The sequence below is a fragment of the Heliconius melpomene genome, chromosome 19, assembly GCF_056956725.1.
Source record: "Heliconius melpomene rosina isolate 202511_hmr_F chromosome 19, ASM5695672v1, whole genome shotgun sequence".
NCBI classification, from domain to species: domain Eukaryota; kingdom Metazoa; phylum Arthropoda; class Insecta; order Lepidoptera; family Nymphalidae; genus Heliconius; species Heliconius melpomene.
This window is the reverse complement of record NC_140407.1, coordinates 12,907,143-12,925,937: the sequence shown is the minus strand read 5'-3', so window position 1 is coordinate 12,925,937 and position 18,795 is coordinate 12,907,143. Positions and strand designations below refer to the sequence as shown.

Sequence of the window (18,795 nt, the reverse complement as noted above, 5' to 3'; positions counted from 1 at the left end):
GTTTGTTATTGTGGTTAAAGAATTTATTTATTTCTCAAAAGTAATTACATTTCACTTAAAGAGAAATACAAAACTATCTTAAATAAGTACATATTCATCAATGTAAGCGTTGGAATCAGCAAAACATGGTAAATAACAAAAAGGAAAACAATATCAAATACTCAACAGTATACATACACACATGTAAGTGAAATAGGGGGCATATGGAGATAATCTAGACATATTTGACCATGACCGTGATTCATTTTGTAGTTCATTAAAGATATCCTGTACTCTGTATAAAGTGTGTTTTTGTAGGGACCACTTTAAATGAAAGCACAATTTTCACTATTCTATAAAAGCCTAATATAATTAAAACAAAAGAATTTTTGCAAAAAAAAAAAATGTGTTTTTTTCAAACGAAATAAATAATATAATTATCGTTATAACATAAAACGCAATTTGTTAAGAATGACGCACACAGACACTAATTTATTAAAGAAACAACATCGCACACGTCTCATTTACGAAATCGAGTCGTAGGTATTTGGGGGTGAAGAACGGTTAGGTGTTTTATAAAAAAATATTACGAGATATTCTTTTCTCGTTTTGGTATGTTTTTTGAGAATAAAAAGTGGCAGATAGTTAACGTTTAGTAATATTTTTTGTAATAGTATGTGTTTACGTTATTGATATCGATTCGCAACTGCGTCACACGTAATACAGTATGGATAAAAATCATGAAATGAAAATAAATCCTACATCTAAACTGTTAAGGAATTAATTAAATTCTTTGAATTTGAAATATTTTACCCTATATACTGTTTCCGTAAAACAAGCGGCAATCGTTTCTACTTACGTATTCACTAGATATTTTAGCTCTCGATAGATTTTTTTTTAATAATATAAAGTAACATAAAAAGATCAAAGTGAATTTAATAATATGTTACCTGTTGATTGCTTATAAAAGTAACTTCAAATAGAAATTTAACATTTTACAAGCCAACTAAAATCATAGAAATGCTCAACATATTATAACAGTAATGTTAATTTCGTACACATTTTCAAAACTTACTCTTACTAAAAATTATTGTTGACTAATGCAACATATAAGACAAATTGTGAAACACCAATTAAGTACTTTTATTATCAAGCATTATTTTTCGTAGTGTATGGTCATGGTAAAAGTAGGTACTTATGACTAGTGAATTTTTAAAGATAAAACGAGATTTATATCTTCTACTATACATATATTATTATTATCTGGCACCAATTGTTCCAATTTTAATATAAACACAAAAATTTACAACTCTTATCATAATATATTTTAAATTAACACAAAATAAAATTGGAGATAAATATTAAATGAAATGTTAGCATTATTAATTTTTCTTGAAGCTTCTAAGTATCGGATGTATTATATCGACTGATTCATAAATGTCCTGTTTGGTTTTACCACCTGAAACAAACAATTTTTTAGAAAACATATAATGTAGCAGATCTCGTATTTTTTCTTTCCTTAGTGTCGAATAACACTTAAATAAAATATTTAAATATAAAATAAATACTTTGAATTTATTACGAAAATATGATATTATTATATATAATATTTTTATTTTTTTGATTATTTCGTTAGTAGTGCACATATACAGGGTGGAAGAGGCAGCGCTTCTTTTACTGAAACTGCATATAGGGTAAAATATTTCAAACCCAGAATTAAAAAAAATAATCAAGGTACCTCAACGGTTTGGACGTAGGATTTTTTTTTCATTTCACGATTTTTATCCATACCTGTATTTCGTGTCACGCACACATACGTATGCGACGTTGCCGCTTTGACAGGTAAGTGTGCGTGCCTATGTTATACTTTACAAATGGCGTTTTATTTTAAAACGATAATTTTATTATTTATTTTGTTTGAAAAAAAAAACTTTTTCATTTTTGAGAATTATTTTTTTCCGAATTATATTAGGCTTTTATAGAGTAGTTAAAACTGTGCTTTCATTTAAAGTGGCGCTGACAATTCCACCCTGTATATTTTTGTATGTTTTTAAAATAAAAACCTTAGTGTTTAAAAAAGCTTGTTCAATAAATATCCATAACTTACCAGTAATTACTAGTTTTCCATTAACAAATATCAGGAGAACAACTCTAGGTCGTATCATTCTGTATACTAAGCCTGGAAACAGTTCTGGTTCGTAGGATGCAAATTGACCATGTGCTTGTTGAAGAGCTTCCAATCTTACCGGAAACCTTAAATCTGCTGTCGCAATAAAATTTTGTATTTTAAAATTTAAGAATTTGGCCTGAAACAAGTATTTAAAATATTTATATCATAAAAATAAAATAAATAAGAAAATATTATTATTTAATTATTTCTAAAATAAAATTTAAAATACCTATTATAACAACGATAAATAAAAAAATATGCAGTTACCATTTTTTTAAGCATCCAATATATTTGAAATTTTTATAAACCTGTAATTATGATGGCTAATTACATTTTTAACAAAAAACTTAACAAACAAACACTCCAAATGCCAACATGCTGCGGAAAGGAGAAAGAATGACAGGGATGAAAAGAAAAGACAAAGTGTAAGGACAACATAAGAAAACAAGGTCCAGGTCATAAATAAAAAAAATAAATCATGTTCACGCTGCCTACCCTGCTGTGGGCGGGATACATCCCGCCCACAGCGGGGTAGGCAGGGGGAACCTATTGTTAAGACACTCCGTTCCCCACTTTCCGCCGAAATCTAGAGGCATGCATGTGGCGAAACTCAACGCCGCTCTTTGCCTCGACACCAGAGTGAAGAAATGAAAATATAAATATGAATAAATAAATTCATTCAGTGGGGATGGAACCCACAACCCATGTGCCGCTGCGCTACGACGGCCGCAGGTCCAGGACATACCTTTGAAAACAAGGAGATAAAAGTGGAAATGGGCAGGCCACATGATCAGAGTATAAATGGAGTAAAATAATTACACAATGTACCCAAGAGAAGGAAAACCGAAAAGTAGAAAAGGGGGGATGACAACATTACACAAGTTGTGGGAACAACATAAGGTATTTATGGTAAGGTATTATTGAAGGAGGCCCAGGATTACCAGGTAAATGGTACACACAAAAATAACAAAGTAATTATCTGAATGTAGGCTATAAAAAAAATTATACATCCAACAATATTCCTCCCTAATATTTACATGAATAAAATTTATTTAATTTTCCATGTAACTTTTAATTAAAAGCAACTTCCAGCTAATTGGAAAACAGTTTCTTTCAGTATTATAATTGCATTATTAATAGATCTTATTTGTCTAATTACCGGGAAACCCAACTTTTGTATGATTCTTGCAAACTTTCTAGCAGCAATATAAGAATCATGTTCATTTCTTGCACCTGTACAAACAATTTTTCCTGACCTGGAATTATTCAATACAGCATTGTGTCACAAAATCATAATTTTATATTATTATAAAACTAAATCAACAACAAAAACCTATTACCTAAAAACTAATGCTGTTGCCCGTGGCTCTAATATTTTCATGACCACACCATGGAATCGTGCAGGATTGTATTCGGAATATCTTGTTCGGCAATAAATGTCTAATAATTTTAATTCACAACCTAAACTCACTGTAGAAACACAGTTTCTGAAATTATTATATTTATACTGTTTATAATCAATTACATACATGCACGAAAACAATAAGGATTATATATGACAGTGTGTCAATTCATTCATTGTTGGTGCTGTGTGTGACCTAACTGCAAGAATATGTACAGTAGAGTATATAAGTAATATACACATATCCTCCCAGCTTGATGAAACTAATTTATCATTGCACCACAAAATAGAGGAATACTTCAAGTAATCATTTTCACAAAATAAATTATAACAATTGCAGTTAGAAGATCATGAACAGTCGCCAACTATATGCATTAGTCAATCTTTTAAATGCATATGAATAAATGTTTTTTTATTTTGCTAAAATAAAAAAAAATCCCTAAAATAATATATGAGTAATATTAATATTATAATATAAAAATTCCTCCAATATAGTAAAAATATTTAGTTGTTTATAACTGATCTAATTTTTTTACAGAAATTTAAAATCAATTTATCAAAATTAGATTCATATGTTTTACTAATGTAATATAAAATTAATTTATATAATACATAATAATAATATGAACATATTATATTTACAAATCTGTATTAAATAAATAGAGATGCTTGACCTCTATATAACACATTAAACATATTTCAATATCAAAACACTTTATCTTACAGATGAGAGAAATGAAATTGAACTTGAACCCACGAGAATCTCCTTAATTGTCAAATTTGTCTCACTGCCACTATACATAATAAAGTTTAATAAACTTACTGAAATTTAATACTGCTTTTTGCTTGACTAACTGCACTAGCCATAGGTATAATAGCACTCATACAAATGTGAGGATTTGACAACTGACTTTGAGGAGTAAATGACCTATTAGTAGGAGTATGTGTCACTTCTCCAGGTAAATGAGATTGCATCACATGTTGTGGAGTTGACGGTACACTTTCTGATGTTTTTTGCAATGGTGTACCAGATGAATTGCTTAATTTTTTATTCACTACATTGCCATATGTATTAGGAGGAGACATTAGATCATTTTCAACTTGTGTCCGTTTGCCTTCCATAGCCTGAAATATTATTTAAAATTTTGGACATTTTTAAAAATAATGACAATATTAAAAAAAACTTAATAAACAATTTGTAATTTAAATACCTCATCGTTTTCATGATTCCCTTTACTGTTCGTTAGCATCATGTCGGTTTAAAACGTATTATATGAGAGAAAGACTAAGCGTTTATTATTGAATTTATATGTTCGTGTTATTATAACAATTGACTATCACATAAGGCAAATAAAAAAGAAGTATCAATTACAATACATATTAAACATTTAGAAATAAATGTAAGAAAAATTCCAAATAAAGTTGTAATTTTTTATTAAATTAACTACCTACTAATAAGTTATAGTATAAACTTTAAACTATAAAGCTATATAAACGCATTAACAATTAGGTATGTATCAAGGAACATATACTAGGTATGTATGGAAACTGAAAATACTAATCTAATTGCTAATGTATTATGACAGGTGACAGCAGATACTTGAAGTTAAACACCACCACAGAACACATTTACTAATAAGTCCACATGCGAAAAAATAATGTACTCAACTCAAATGATACTTTCGAAAACTGAACTAAAAAAATAATCAACACCTATGTTATCAATTGCGAGTTATCTGCTTAATTCCTCGTGAATTTTTCATGGAACCAGGATTATTTTTTACCACAAGCTAATTTTAATCAAAAAAGAATTGTGTTGTTACTTTTAAATTGCTAACCATTCAAAAAAATTGGTTGTTATTTGCTTAATGTCTATGCTTGCCCACAAACGTACAATAATATTGTCAATAAAGTACGTATTATCAATAATATTGTGTGTGTGTGAGTGGCCGGTTTGTTAATATTATTGTATATTTCTAGAAATTCCAATTTTGCCACGATAACATCGGGGGAGGCAGGATTATTGTCAAAATTATTGTCGTGTGTGAGCGCTCGGCAATATTTTAGTTGAATAAAAGAATTCAAGGGGGGTGGACGCTTATGCTTTTTATTAAGGATGGACGGAAATAGTGTAAATCGCGAAGATAATCTTGATATTACTACTCTACTTATTAAAACATGGCAAACATATCCAGAGCTATGGAATACATTTATTGAAGCATATCGTGGTAAAGTTAAGAAAAATAATGCGTTATAAACGCTACCCGATATATATAAAAAATATAGATATGTTTTTAAATGATCCTCTTTTAGTAAAATTAGTTTCACGCAGCCTCCATATTGTCGTAGCAAAAACACAATTTCTAGAAATTCACAATAATATTGACAACCGGTTGCACATACACAATATACAATAATACGTACTTTATTGACAATATTATTGTACGTAAATGGCCAGGCTATCAGTCATACACTGTGGCGTGGTCACTCAACACAAGTACAAGCTACAAGGCTAAATTTGTCAAGTTGTCATTATGTGGTGTTATAATTGTTATATACAAATAACAGACTATAGCTAAGGTTAATATTATTTTATAATTGGTATACTACTACTCAATTACTTAACGACAAAGAGAACAAGAACGAGGAAAACAAGTAAAGAACAAGAAAACTTATAAAAAACACAAATACTCCAAAGTTATTAAATACAACCAGAATAAAATGATTAAATGTATTCTTTAATATTGATACACCATATTATGTATTGATTTTTATTTTCATAAAAAAGTATTTACGTAAAAATAAGAGTTAACTTAATTACAATATTGTGTCAAAATGCAACGAGAAGAGAAACAATTAGAAGCAACTCTACACGCAATATTAAACAGGGTAAATGATCTAAAAAGTGCTATTCAGGCGTTAATATCTAAACTAGAAAATGAATATGAAACAATCAATTGGCCCACATTTCTTGATAATTATGCTATATTATCTGGCCATGTAAGTATTCTTAATATTTTTAGCTAAGTTTCTGCGATCTATGTATATAATAATAGAGGCCAATCGTGGCGCAGGGGCAGAAAGTGTGATTGTAAAATCGACTGGTTATGGGTTTCATTCCCACTCGAGAACGCCACGCGGCATTGGATTCAGCCACTTAATGGGAAAGGGGAACAGAGTATCTTGACACTGGGTTCCCTCTGACTACCCTGCTGTGTGCGGGACACAACTTGAATCTGTCTTAATTTATATTAATAAACGAGAAAATTTACTTTGTTTTAATATCTAGTTGACAGGTTTAAGTAAGATACTTCAAACTGAATTAGCTCCGTCACTACGGTCAGTAGTAGTTTTACCCTTACAACTCGGTTGTGAGCGTGATGAAGAGCTAGCAAGGTTGACTGAAGGAAGAGTGCCTGCTTGCACCCATGATTTGGTTCCAGACTTGCTACGTACCAAACCTGAACCACAGGCAGAGCAAAGGCTCCAGCAACTAAACCACAAAGCCAATACATTAAGTTATGATACTGCACAGGTGAGGTGATATAATACAACAGTATTATTTTATATAATACAACAGTATTATTTTGCAACACTTACATGTTTTAATATATAAAAATCTATTGTTTATGTGCATTTAATTTTTGCTACCAAGACTATACTTATTTACATAGGATATCTCTATAAACATTACTGTTTTTGTTCTATGCTTGAGTCTTTTCTTTTAGTCTATGTAAATTATCATTAAATTTGTGCAGTGGTATGCACATCTGCACAAGCTATTAATTTTGATGATGATACTAAAATTATTGTTCTCAGAACTCTAATTTGTTACTGTAAAATATACTTTTTAAGAATTTGGCATCAGAATGAAATACATCAAAATCAGTGTGATGATGATAATATGAAGTCTCATCATTTTCCTGTAAAAATGTTAAAAGGCAAAGAGTCACCATCATTTACAATTATTGAAAACATTAAAAAAAAACAGTGGACAACATTTAATTTAGTTTAGCTCCTATCCATTTGAGTTCTTACATATCACTCATGACACTAAGACTAGATTGCTGTTTAGTTTTATTAATCCAAACTTTACTTACAGAAACAAGTTGCACAATTTACAAAAGTTGTTAGTCATGTATGGGAAATTATATCTAAGGGACGTGAAGATTGGGAAGGGGAGTCGATGAGATCCGCCGGTAAATATGATCACCAACCTTTTTTTGAGAGAAACGAGCAAAAATGTTGCTTAATAAAACATGCTTTATTTAATAAAAATCTATTGGACATTGTAGGATATATAATATAAAGAGGAATAATTTGTTGTATGTCTAAAAACATTTTTTGGAATGACATAACTAAAATTAGTTATGGCTTTTAAATTTGTGGGTGTCCTTATCATTGTAAAAAGGCAGATTTTGCTTATAACAATTACACCTTTACCTTTATAACATTTATTCATTAGTTAAGGTTTTTTTTTAATAATTCGCATTTATTGCGTGTGTGGCTGCAGGTGTGTGTGGTATACAGCAAGAAGCTGATTTTGATTTTTTTAAACTTATATTTGTTTATTAACGAAGTAATATGCTTTAATAGTTATTAAATAATATTTTACATAATAATTTTAGGCATGCAGCCAACCCATAGCATTGCTGATACGCATGCATTAGTGACAGCAGTTGGGACAGGCAATGGGTTGAGACCTGGTATGACTTCAATGGTACCGCAAGGAGGCCCTGGAATGGGTCCAGCCAGAGGTCCAACTCCTCAAATTGGTCAAACCGCTCCAACTATGCCCAAAGCCCCATCAGCAATCAAGACTAATATTAAGGCAGCTAACCAAATACACCCTTACCAACGGTAAAAATTAAAATATGAGAAAGTTCAAAATAAAACATGAAATATTTAATATAGTATTTTATTTCAATTAGTTAAAGGTTTCATTAACATTTTTCAAAGTCTAACCTAGCGAGAACATAAAGTTTAGATTTTATAAGTAAAGCAATGCAGGATTAAATACTTTTACAATAAAGCTTTAAATAGGTGTTATTACCATTTCTATATGATAATAAGATTATTAAAATAAAAAGAACATTATTTAGGCATTGCATTGAAAAAAATAAAATTAACGAAAATAATTAGTTCCGTTACATAAACAGCGACAATAGTAACTAATACTTGTGAAACTCGATTTTGTGAAGTTGCTGATGATGTAGACAGTTTCATCATACATGATAGTTTCATACTGTGGTTTAGTTGATGGTGTTAACCTGAAAAAGGCAATGTTTATCAACATATATAACAAATGATCACACAATATACAGGTAAATATCATCAGTTCTATATTTATAGAAGTGTTATTATTATATTTGACAGATACTTAATTATATTAAGTATTCATTATTATTCTGACAATCCTCTCCACAAATTGTTATAAAATAAACAAATTAAAATTTATTTAACGTTTCATCTGACGCCATGGGGAAGTTCTCAAGTATATGTGATATGCTATCGCACTCGGGAGTATATTGAACTACTAACTTTTCATTACCTCAGTCAGGAACGGACGAGAGTTTCATCAATATTCGTATAATCGGCAGAAAATAAAGAACAGAATCAAATTTTCTCTTCAGAAAAAAAAGAAGGCGGTCGACGAGTCGTCCCTGAAGTTAGGCTTTCTGAACTTATGCGCAATGTACACTTGGGAAGAAAATAATCAAAAGTAACAAAAATCCTAAAATGAAATCTGCGCAGACGTTTACAGGTAAGGTTAAGGAGGGCACACTGAGACAGAGCGACATACAATATCATCAATCTTCAGTATAGCGCGCACGGTCTCCGTGGCGAGTCCCAGCGCGGAGGCAGTCACGTGCAGGGGTTGCAGCACGTGCTCATGGCGCATATCGGTGACGCGGCCGCGGCGCACGTTGACGCCCGCGCCCGCGCCCGCTGCGCCGCTCGCGTGCGCCGCGCGCAGCTCCGTCACCGTCTCGATGGGGTTCAGACCTGGAGACAATTGCATATATATATAGTGAGATTGCATTTTATCATAGTACTAGCGACCCCCTTGCGGCTTCGCCCGCTTTTACTACTGGATTATTCATATAATGTATGTTTGCAAAGCACTTTAGATAATGTGAAAATTAATTAAACCCTAATGCAACCCGCATTTTCGTAGTTTCAATAAGGATTTTCAAATTGTTTTACACGGCAAGGATTTTTTAGTAGGTACCGTAATTTTAAATCTGTGCTACTAATCTTTTCAAGTACTTATTAAAATATATTTAAATGACTATTTTTAGATAGTTAAATGACTATTTTTAAACGGAATAAATTATAAACAAAAGCCTACCTACTAATAACTACTACAAAAAATATGAAACCAAATATATCGCGCTGAAATAATACATTCAACTCCAATTATCCAATACGTTCAAACGCATCTAAATCTTCGTTGCTATGCCTCTATAGCGGGCGGGTTTTTTTTTTTCGAGCTTGTGGTTAATGCTGAAGAGGGTATTCTGTCCCTGATGAAAAGCAAGCACTACGTGGCTGCCTGTGAGGAAAATTAAATAGAATGCATTGGCCGGGAATCGAACCCGAGCCGCCCGCGTGGCAGGCGAGCATTCTACCACTGAACCACCGATGACTGCTCATGACGCGCTTGTATAAGCAAAACGTTGCGGGGCGCGTTTCGCAGCAAGGATGTTTTAATAATGTAACAACTTCTTAAGTACTTATTAAAATGAAAAAACAGTAAAAGACAGTTTTGATCTACATTAAATGGCCAACGTAACTAATATACTTATTTATATGCTGAGAGTAAGGGATAAGTAAAACTTGACTCGATACAGCTGATGTGTGAACGGCGTGATGTGTCAATAATTAAATGCGTTTTTCTCTAAAATTATTCGCAATTTCGAAATAGTTTAAAAAGCAAATTTTATCTTCGTTTAACGTAGAAATTTAATAAAGTATTTTAAAGGATAAGGATTAATACCATTATGGAGAAATATCCCTCACAATAAAAAATATATTGAAATTACTATTTTTAGACAGAAATATGATCACTACACGTTATTCTTAAAAGATACGAATATGCCATCGCGGACTTTTTTGTAGATCTTATTAAGAGGAACAATACTTTAGTACATTTTTTTCATGTAGTATTTACCATTAAAGCAGCGCATGCGCCTAAGTGTCTCAGCGGGTAGGACTTTATACACATTTATCGTATTTATGTTAATTTACATAAGAATGTACAATTAATAAACTATATATAAACCTTCCCTGAGAAATACTCGACCTTATGGTGAAAACCGCATAAAAATCCGTTGGGTAGTTTAGAAGAAGAAGAGTTAGAAAGTTCAGACAGACACAAAAAGCGACTTTGTTTTATTTTATCATAGTATTACATAGTAGTTAGTAGTGTAAAAAAAAGCAGTCGAATTGATAACCACCTTTTCTTACAGAAGTTGGTTAAAAATATTTTAAAATTATTAAAATATATACACAACAGTGTCTCAAGCACATTAAAAAAATATATTATGGTGCAATGACGCACAGTAGTGCTTTGCTCTAGTAAGAGCAAAGCAAAACTAACCAGCGTTCTCGGCAAGCGTAGACGGTATAACCTCCAGGGCATCTGCGTACGCTCGCAGGCAGTAGTGATCGGCGCCGGGTGCGGCAATAGCGGCGCGCGCGAGGGCGGCGGCGGCGGCCGCCTCGGGGGAACCACCGCCGGCTATGAGCGCGGGGCGGCGCGCCACGCAGCGTACCGCACACAGCGCGTCGTGGAGCGAGCGCGCCGCTTCTGCCACCACTGCGCCGCTAGTACCTCGGACTAGCACCGACACCGTGTGCCCACCGCCAGAACAACCTGTCATCTGTCGAACAAATTACAATTAAATATGTATATGCTTTATACTTCAGGTAGTGTATCTTAACTCAATGTAACATTTAAAAATTCCCTACAGAACAGAGCAAATAATTTAATCTTATTATTAATTTTAGGATTAGACATCAATCTGTCACATGCTATCTGAATAGCTTCATGGCCTTTTATGTCCAACAAATAAAAAAATCATTGATCATTTTTTTACTTTCTAGTAACAGCAGTTTCTTGCTAAGAAAATATTGTATTACCACTGGATCTGAGCCCAATAAAAATCATAGCAAGATATCTCACACTCTCTCTTTTAATTGTTAAACTGGTGAAGATAATAATCTTTATTTAAACACTTATATGATATACAATAGTTGGTTGGGGTACTGTCCTCTTAGATGGGTTACAAAATAGACCGTAGTAAAGAGTAACAGTGCCATATTCCATAAGGGGGTAATGAATGGAGAGTTCCTTTAAACACATGAGTTATACGAAGATAAGAAGAATGTACTAATTTTTTTTTTTAGAATAAATAATATTAAAAAATATATATTATTAACCTTAATGTATCTTCCGGATGGCTCATTAACTTCCTCCACCAGATCGACATTGACCAAGTTCTCGGCAGTAAAATGATCCAAGGAAGCAATTGGTCGACATCCCAAAGTCTTACATACAAACTCAATATCTTCACGCTCAATATCCTTGATTACCATTGTCTTTATCTTATCTAGGAAGTGAATAGCTAAATCACTGAGTGCATCTCTGAAATACACGAAAAACAATTATAATGAAATTATCATAGAGAGCTTAGTTATAAATTAATATTTTTTATATATTTTTATTTTATCATAACTTAAAGAGCATTTAATGAGCACACTAGAAATAAATAATAATGATTAAGAAATACATATACTTCATATGAAAGTAAAACGTAAGTAATTTTCATTTTATAAAAATAAATAAGGTTGTGTAGTTATTGCGTAAGTTGCAACACACATTTTCCCCGCATAAGAGAAAGTTTGGACATATGTTGCCTATTTTCCATGCAATTTTAAATTCAAATTAAGCAAGAGTAAAGTTGCAGAACTCAACACCATACTTTTTCTACCAAAGGGGAAAATAAAATAGTTTGAGTATAATTATATTCCCCAAAATGAGGATCGAATCATAACCATCTCATTTACACTTGAATGCTGTTCCAATGCATCACAATGTCCTGAATTAATATAAACTAAAAAAATATATATAATGCAATAGCATTTTGTCATTGTTTTGAAGTCTATTCTATGTAAAAAGTTTATTTAAATAAATGTAGTAACTAACCTCAGAATTGACTTCTGTACTAATAACACATTGCAGCCAGCTTTTTTAATTTGTTTGACGATATTCAATATGTACTGACGCTCTTCTTTTAAGACACGATCCATTGCAGCATAATCTGATACAATCACATTGTGATCCATCTACAATATGAAATATTTTGCTTTTTTATAAAGATACATTGAATTGAAACCTTCAGCTTTGTAGAAGTGATTGAGAACATTACTACTGTTTAGTTAAATAAAAAAAAAACAAGATACAAGTAAATTTTCAATAAATGCAATCAATGAAATAAAGTATAAAATAAATTTGGTAACTGAACTTTTACTTAACTTTTTTTTTTCAAGAAAATACATTTTCAGAATATATGTGTACACAACATCTCTTTTATACTGAAGAGTAAATTTATCTATGTATCAATAATTATTATGGGAGCTCCCTAATCTATATATTATATAAAAGGAGATGTTCCCACTGAGGTAAGACACATGCACAGCCGAACCGCTGATGATAGGAACATAAAATTTGGACAAATGTTTATTTTCATAACTTGCACACCCACTAAGAAGGGATTTTGAAAAATTTTAACCCTGAAGGGGTGAAATAGGAGTTGAAAGTTTCAGAAAGGACATGCTGTATCCTGCACACAGTAGGGTAGGCAGGGGGAACCCAGTGTTAAGACACACCATTCCTCACTTTCTACCGAATTCTGGAGGCATTACATGTTGAGTGGCAGAACTCAACGCCACATTTTAAGTCAACATCAGACCAAAGAAATGGAAATATAAATTTAAATAAATATCTTCAAATGGGCATAGACCCACAATCAGTCAGTTTTACAGTCACACTTTGTTGTCTGTTGTTGCCTCTACAACATGACTGGCACCTTAAAAAAAAAGTAATATTATATAATTGTAAGCTTACATCAGTTTTTGGTGGTGATATACAAAATTGTATGAGACCAACTTTGGCTTTTTCTACTCTGTGGGGTCCATTTACATTTGATGCACGGTGTGGGATGACCAGTCCATTGACAAGTTCTGTGTCTTCTACAGTACCTCCAATACGTTCAATCACTTTCACATCTCTTAAGTCTACACGAGCACCTACTCCACCCACTATTGGTTCCATAACTACAAGAATTATAGAAATAAGAGTTAATTGTACATCATTTTGTTTCAGTTTCAAATGCTTTATTCTGTAATAGCACAATAGACAAAAAGTCTTGCTCAGTGTCACATTTTGTCTATCAGTGGTTTATTGAAAATAATTTATTTCCACTGAGTGGCAATGAACACATAACTATTGCATTTGTGTGTAATTTCTTGTATTATTCCACAACACCTTGTGAAAAAGAAAATGTCATGAATGATATAGTATATAATTTTATCAAAAATAATTCTGGTAATTCAAAAAATACTGTTTATAACTTGTGAGGCACTTAAAAATAATGTAATTCAGTAAATATTTTGTTTGTCATATTGATAAATATATACACATATGCTCCAGAAATGCCAAATAAAAAAAATAATAGAAGAAAACAGAAACAAAAAATAAATAAATACCTGCACGGATGGCTTGCACTGCTATTGGTGCCAGGATAGTGGAATGCTGAGATACTACTTTGGAGTTTAGTGATGTAGCGGCAGCTTTTAATAGGGCATCTTCATTTGTTAGGTCTACAGGAGTAGACATGCCTTCAACAACCTACAATAAAAGTGTAGTATGTAAAAAAAGAACATATAAGTAATTTTGAGCAAGGGCTTGATTGCTTGTCTGCCATTGCAGACGTCACTATGAACATGTTGTTTTCACATTTTTAATAAGATCTTGTAATGGTGCCAGGTCGATGTCAATGGAAAATTTCAGTATCAAAGATTCTTACAATACAACATCAATTTCTTTATTTCTGTATACATATGATCTCTGTGTGTGTCTGTGATATGACACTGCAATGTTTCATTCAATTTCAGTAAGTACTATAATAAACTTTTATTTGCATACCTGCAGTGCCATTTGAAGAGCTTTTTGGAAACCATCAGAAATAACAGTGGGATGGATACCCTTTTGCAATAGTTTTTCAGCTGCATCAAGTAAAGCTCCAGCAATAACAACAACTGATGTTGTGCCGTCACCAGCTTCTATATCTTGGGCCTTAGACAACTCCACTAACTAGTAAAATAAAACATCAACTCTTATTTAAGAATAGAAATTTTGGAATAATTTAAAATAATGGAAATTATAATTAGATATCAAGGTATAGTTTTATTAAATACTGTTTACCATTTTTGCAGCTGGATGCACTACACTCATTTGTTTTAGGATAGTAGCTCCATCATTTGTAATTGTCACCTCACCGTTTGCTGCTTGGATCTAAAGAATTAAAAACATTATAACCTCTCAAAATATAATCGTTTATTATAACAGAACAATAGTAGCAGAGTAAAAAGGTCATGTATTACCATTTTATCCATCCCGCGAGGGCCCAAGCTCGTACGTATAGCATCAGAAACGGCTAAAACATATTTTCTTTAGTTTTGATATATATGAAAGTAACTATTTCTAAATAAAAACTATGGAATATTTACATTATTTTTATAATTTTTCATAATAAAAAGTTATATTACTGAATTTAAATAGTGATACTGTCCTATTTTTAAAGAAAATCATATTAAATAGTAACAGGTGATCTTGTGACTCATTAGGTAGGTACAAAATTGTAAACAAATCACAAATAGCTCGATTTTTAATTAAAAGGTAACAAATATTACGTCGTCTTTAACTTATAATGATAATATTATATACGGAAGTAGTTATTATTCGTATATTTATTTACCTTTAGCGGCATTGATGTTACTAAGGCGAATATCAGTAGGTTTACTTTTATCTTTATATACAGCTGAATTGACTTTAGCGGAATCACCACCGGCTTTCGGAGCCATTATGATGTAAGCTGCAGTGCTTTAGTAATTTAAATATCAGTATTTTAATTTTCAAAATCGTGATGATTTTGGATTTAATTTATAAGTGAAACAAAATGATTCTCAAATATTTCAAGATTTTTTTGACTTTGACATTGATAACATTCGCTGTCAAGTGTCAAATTGTGGTAAAATTGCCATTTTCCAATTTTAGCCAAGGAGTTAGTTTAGCAAGTGTTTATATTGGTTTAAACAGAAAATTGGGCCAATAGAATTTTTATAAAGCTTTCGACTTTAACTGTAAAAACAATTTATATTAGAGTTAAAATTGATTTTACAATTATTTTATTTATTTATTTATATATACTTTATTGCACAAAATTACAAAAAAACAATGTACAAAAGGCGGGCTTAACGCTAAAAGCATTCTCTCCCAGCCAACCTTGTCATGTGGGATAATAAGTATGCAGGTGTGCAGAAGAAAAATATACATACATATACATCCAATAAATATATAAATATACATATAATAAATAGTTATACATATAATATATAATTATAATAAAATATTACGGATATTATAAATAAAAGATTACTAAACAGTAAAAAGTATTTTATTATTTTCGTCACTTCTATTCACTTATGGTTCTTTTATTATGGTTCATGAAATAAAAATAAATATCTTGATTATGGACATTGTGGCAGTTGTGGGGGCACGCCATATTGGACACAAATAATATAATTAGGCACTTCCAAAACGTTGCCTCCGGCGCGTTATCCAGGCTCCCTATTTCGTCAGGAACGCTACCCTTCAGCGAGAGAGAGTCTGAAGGATCACATCGGCCGGCTCGCGAGCAACGCGTATCGCCGTGCCGATGCTTCGGACCACCTGCACCTACGCAGCATCGCTCCACTCCACACTCGACCGCCGGATGCCACCAAACGCCTGCCGAGGAATATCCTGATACCGAGTCCTAAGCAGCCACCTCGGTCGCTGGTCGCCTAGCTGGGCCTCCTTTGGGGCAACCAAGGGTCTCACCCGGCTGGGCTAACCGCCCAGGTGGTAAACGCTCATCCACTTCATCTTCATCCACATCATCCATTTTGTCACTTAAGGTTGTATCGTTAATAGTATAAAAATAACAATTTTACTGGACCACGAATTAACGCAGCCCAACAGATGACATTCTTATTAACATATTTTATTTCGCTAACTTCACGTTAATTCAATGGCTTCTAATATATGAAAATTATGTTTTTTTTAAATACCTTTTCCTAACGTTACATATTATGATATTTACATATTATGATATACAAAACTTTCCAAGGTTTATGTTTATTCACCTCGTAATTTGTATTCGGATAGCTGCTAAGAATGATTACAATACCTAATATTTCTCAATTATTTTTCTTCTTAATTATTTACACTCCTACATTTAAATATGATTTTCTTTTTTTTTTCTTTCTTTTTTGTGTAGACCTTAGCATAATTATTATAAAAATTATGTATAACTATCGTTGTAACTTTTAGATTCATTTAGTATTTTACTATTTCCACCTCGATATTATTTGTATGACCCACTATGTTTTTTAAATAAAGATTATATATGACTTTACATATTCTGGATGTATTATCAACCTACACCAAATTTAAAATTTATCGTCTCTGGAAAAATTATTTAGTAATTTACTTAACGGCTCATACTCATATGAGTGTTATATTACAATAGCATTAATAAATAAAAGAAAATAGAACGATTTTTTATTCTAAATTTGACTATGCCTACCTCCTTATGATAAGTGTAGTCTACACATCAAAATTTAAAAAAAAAAATGTAGAGAAAAAAAATCAGATTTCTTCATTTGTCCCCTTCTGTGGACTGGTCAGATTCGTAGTTCATAGTTTCAAAAATTTGTAATTTGAGTAATTACGCCCGTGTCATCAAAATAACACATATTTTGAGCGTAGAATATACTTGAGTTGATATTTTATTGATAATTTCCAAAATGTTCTTCAGCCTTTTTACTATAATTTCTAATAAACAAGGTGTTACACGTACGTATATGACTCTTTTCTGTGATCCATAAAATCCGCATTTAAAAAATGTCTACTAAAGTTACCATAAATGTAATATCTTTTAATTTGGTAATATTAGACAGCTATAATTTGCTTACACCCATTACATTATCCTTTGGATGAGTTCTAAAAAAAAATACAAAGGTCGACTTTGATGCCCCTTTCCTTTTGATGCCCGGTGCGACTCAGGGGACTTGATGCCCTTTAAAATGGTCTAAGGTGGTAAAAACAAAGAAAAAACAAAGTGATCGTCGACTTTGATGCCCCTTTTCCTTCTGATGCCCTGTGCGACCGCACCGCTCGCACCCCCCTAGCTACGCCACTGAATCAATATATCGTACATATCTTGAAAAATTAAATGTAGACTAATATTTCAGATTATACTAAACATATAGCATTTTACAAGTGTCAAGTGGTTTAAGTTATTACCTTAAATAACGAAATCTTAGCTTAGCTAGCTTTTTTACATTGTTTAAGCCACATTGCCCTATTCAAATAGATCTGGGGTGCACTAAAGTAATGAAGAGAAGAAAAAATTAAGACGTGAGACAAGTAGAGCTAAACAAGATGCTATTATTAACTAATAATGTGCCATTATATCTATAAAACAAAACATTGATCAACATTCATCATCATCATCAGCAGATGATTTACATATTAGCTTCTGAATCATCACCGGCTGCGAGGCGGGAGCTAATAACTGCGACACAGTTAATATTTCTGCAGTTATTACCGATTAAAGTTGCTATTGTTATGTATGAAATATTAATTTAATAAATATTATTATTATTATTATGTTTCTCTTTTAAGATTCACGGGTTCAAAAGAACCCGGTCCTTTGGAAGGCTTGCATGGGGACACAGGTTCAACACGTAGAGGTCCTTAAGAGAATATACAAATGTTTTACTGAGACGCATCAGCCGGGATCCATCGCTGGGCAACCACATTGCCTAGAGATGGTCGCCGGTTAATGCGTAGGAACTATGGAAAATATGGAAATCTAAACTAGGACTATGGAATGGAATTTGAATAGACTGG

The 18,795-nt window shown here is 32.1% G+C and overlaps 3 protein-coding genes across 5 annotated transcripts; 1 reads left to right on the top strand and 2 right to left on the bottom strand.

Moving 5' to 3' along the window:
• Position 1: 1 nt before the first annotated feature.
• LOC146528849 (uncharacterized) lies at positions 2-5,150 on the bottom strand. 3 transcript variants are annotated; one of them, XM_085203918.1, is made up of 6 exons: positions 5,000-5,150; positions 4,375-4,676; positions 3,490-3,636; positions 3,309-3,405; positions 2,087-2,285; positions 2-1,438 (listed from the first exon to the last, which is right to left on the bottom strand). In XM_085203918.1, the coding sequence occupies exons 2-6, from the start codon at positions 4,671-4,673 to the stop codon at positions 1,362-1,364; spliced, it is 819 nt and encodes a 272-aa protein (XP_085060044.1). In that variant the 5' UTR covers positions 4,674-4,676; positions 5,000-5,150; the 3' UTR covers positions 2-1,361. The 3 variants fall into 3 exon arrangements, with proteins under 3 accessions (XP_085060044.1, XP_085060045.1, XP_085060043.1); XM_085203919.1 differs by having other exon boundaries at positions 5,004-5,138; XM_085203917.1 differs by having other exon boundaries at positions 4,763-5,101.
• An 871-nt stretch (positions 5,151-6,021) lies between these two features.
• Positions 6,022-8,460, top strand: MED8 (mediator complex subunit 8). The gene is made up of 4 exons (XM_085203920.1): positions 6,022-6,551; positions 6,841-7,086; positions 7,654-7,750; positions 8,180-8,460. Exons 1-4 carry the CDS (start codon positions 6,387-6,389, stop codon positions 8,413-8,415), a joined length of 744 nt encoding a protein of 247 aa, XP_085060046.1. The 5' UTR covers positions 6,022-6,386; the 3' UTR covers positions 8,416-8,460.
• Positions 8,454-15,849, bottom strand: CCT4 (chaperonin containing TCP1 subunit 4). The gene is made up of 11 exons (XM_085203914.1): positions 15,596-15,849; positions 15,222-15,274; positions 15,043-15,132; positions 14,764-14,931; positions 14,325-14,466; positions 13,684-13,892; positions 12,763-12,902; positions 11,997-12,201; positions 11,155-11,437; positions 9,355-9,557; positions 8,454-8,821 (listed from the first exon to the last, which is right to left on the bottom strand). The coding sequence occupies exons 1-11, from the start codon at positions 15,699-15,701 to the stop codon at positions 8,804-8,806; spliced, it is 1,617 nt and encodes a 538-aa protein (XP_085060040.1). The 5' UTR covers positions 15,702-15,849; the 3' UTR covers positions 8,454-8,803.
• Between the last annotated feature and the right edge of the window lie 2,946 nt (positions 15,850-18,795).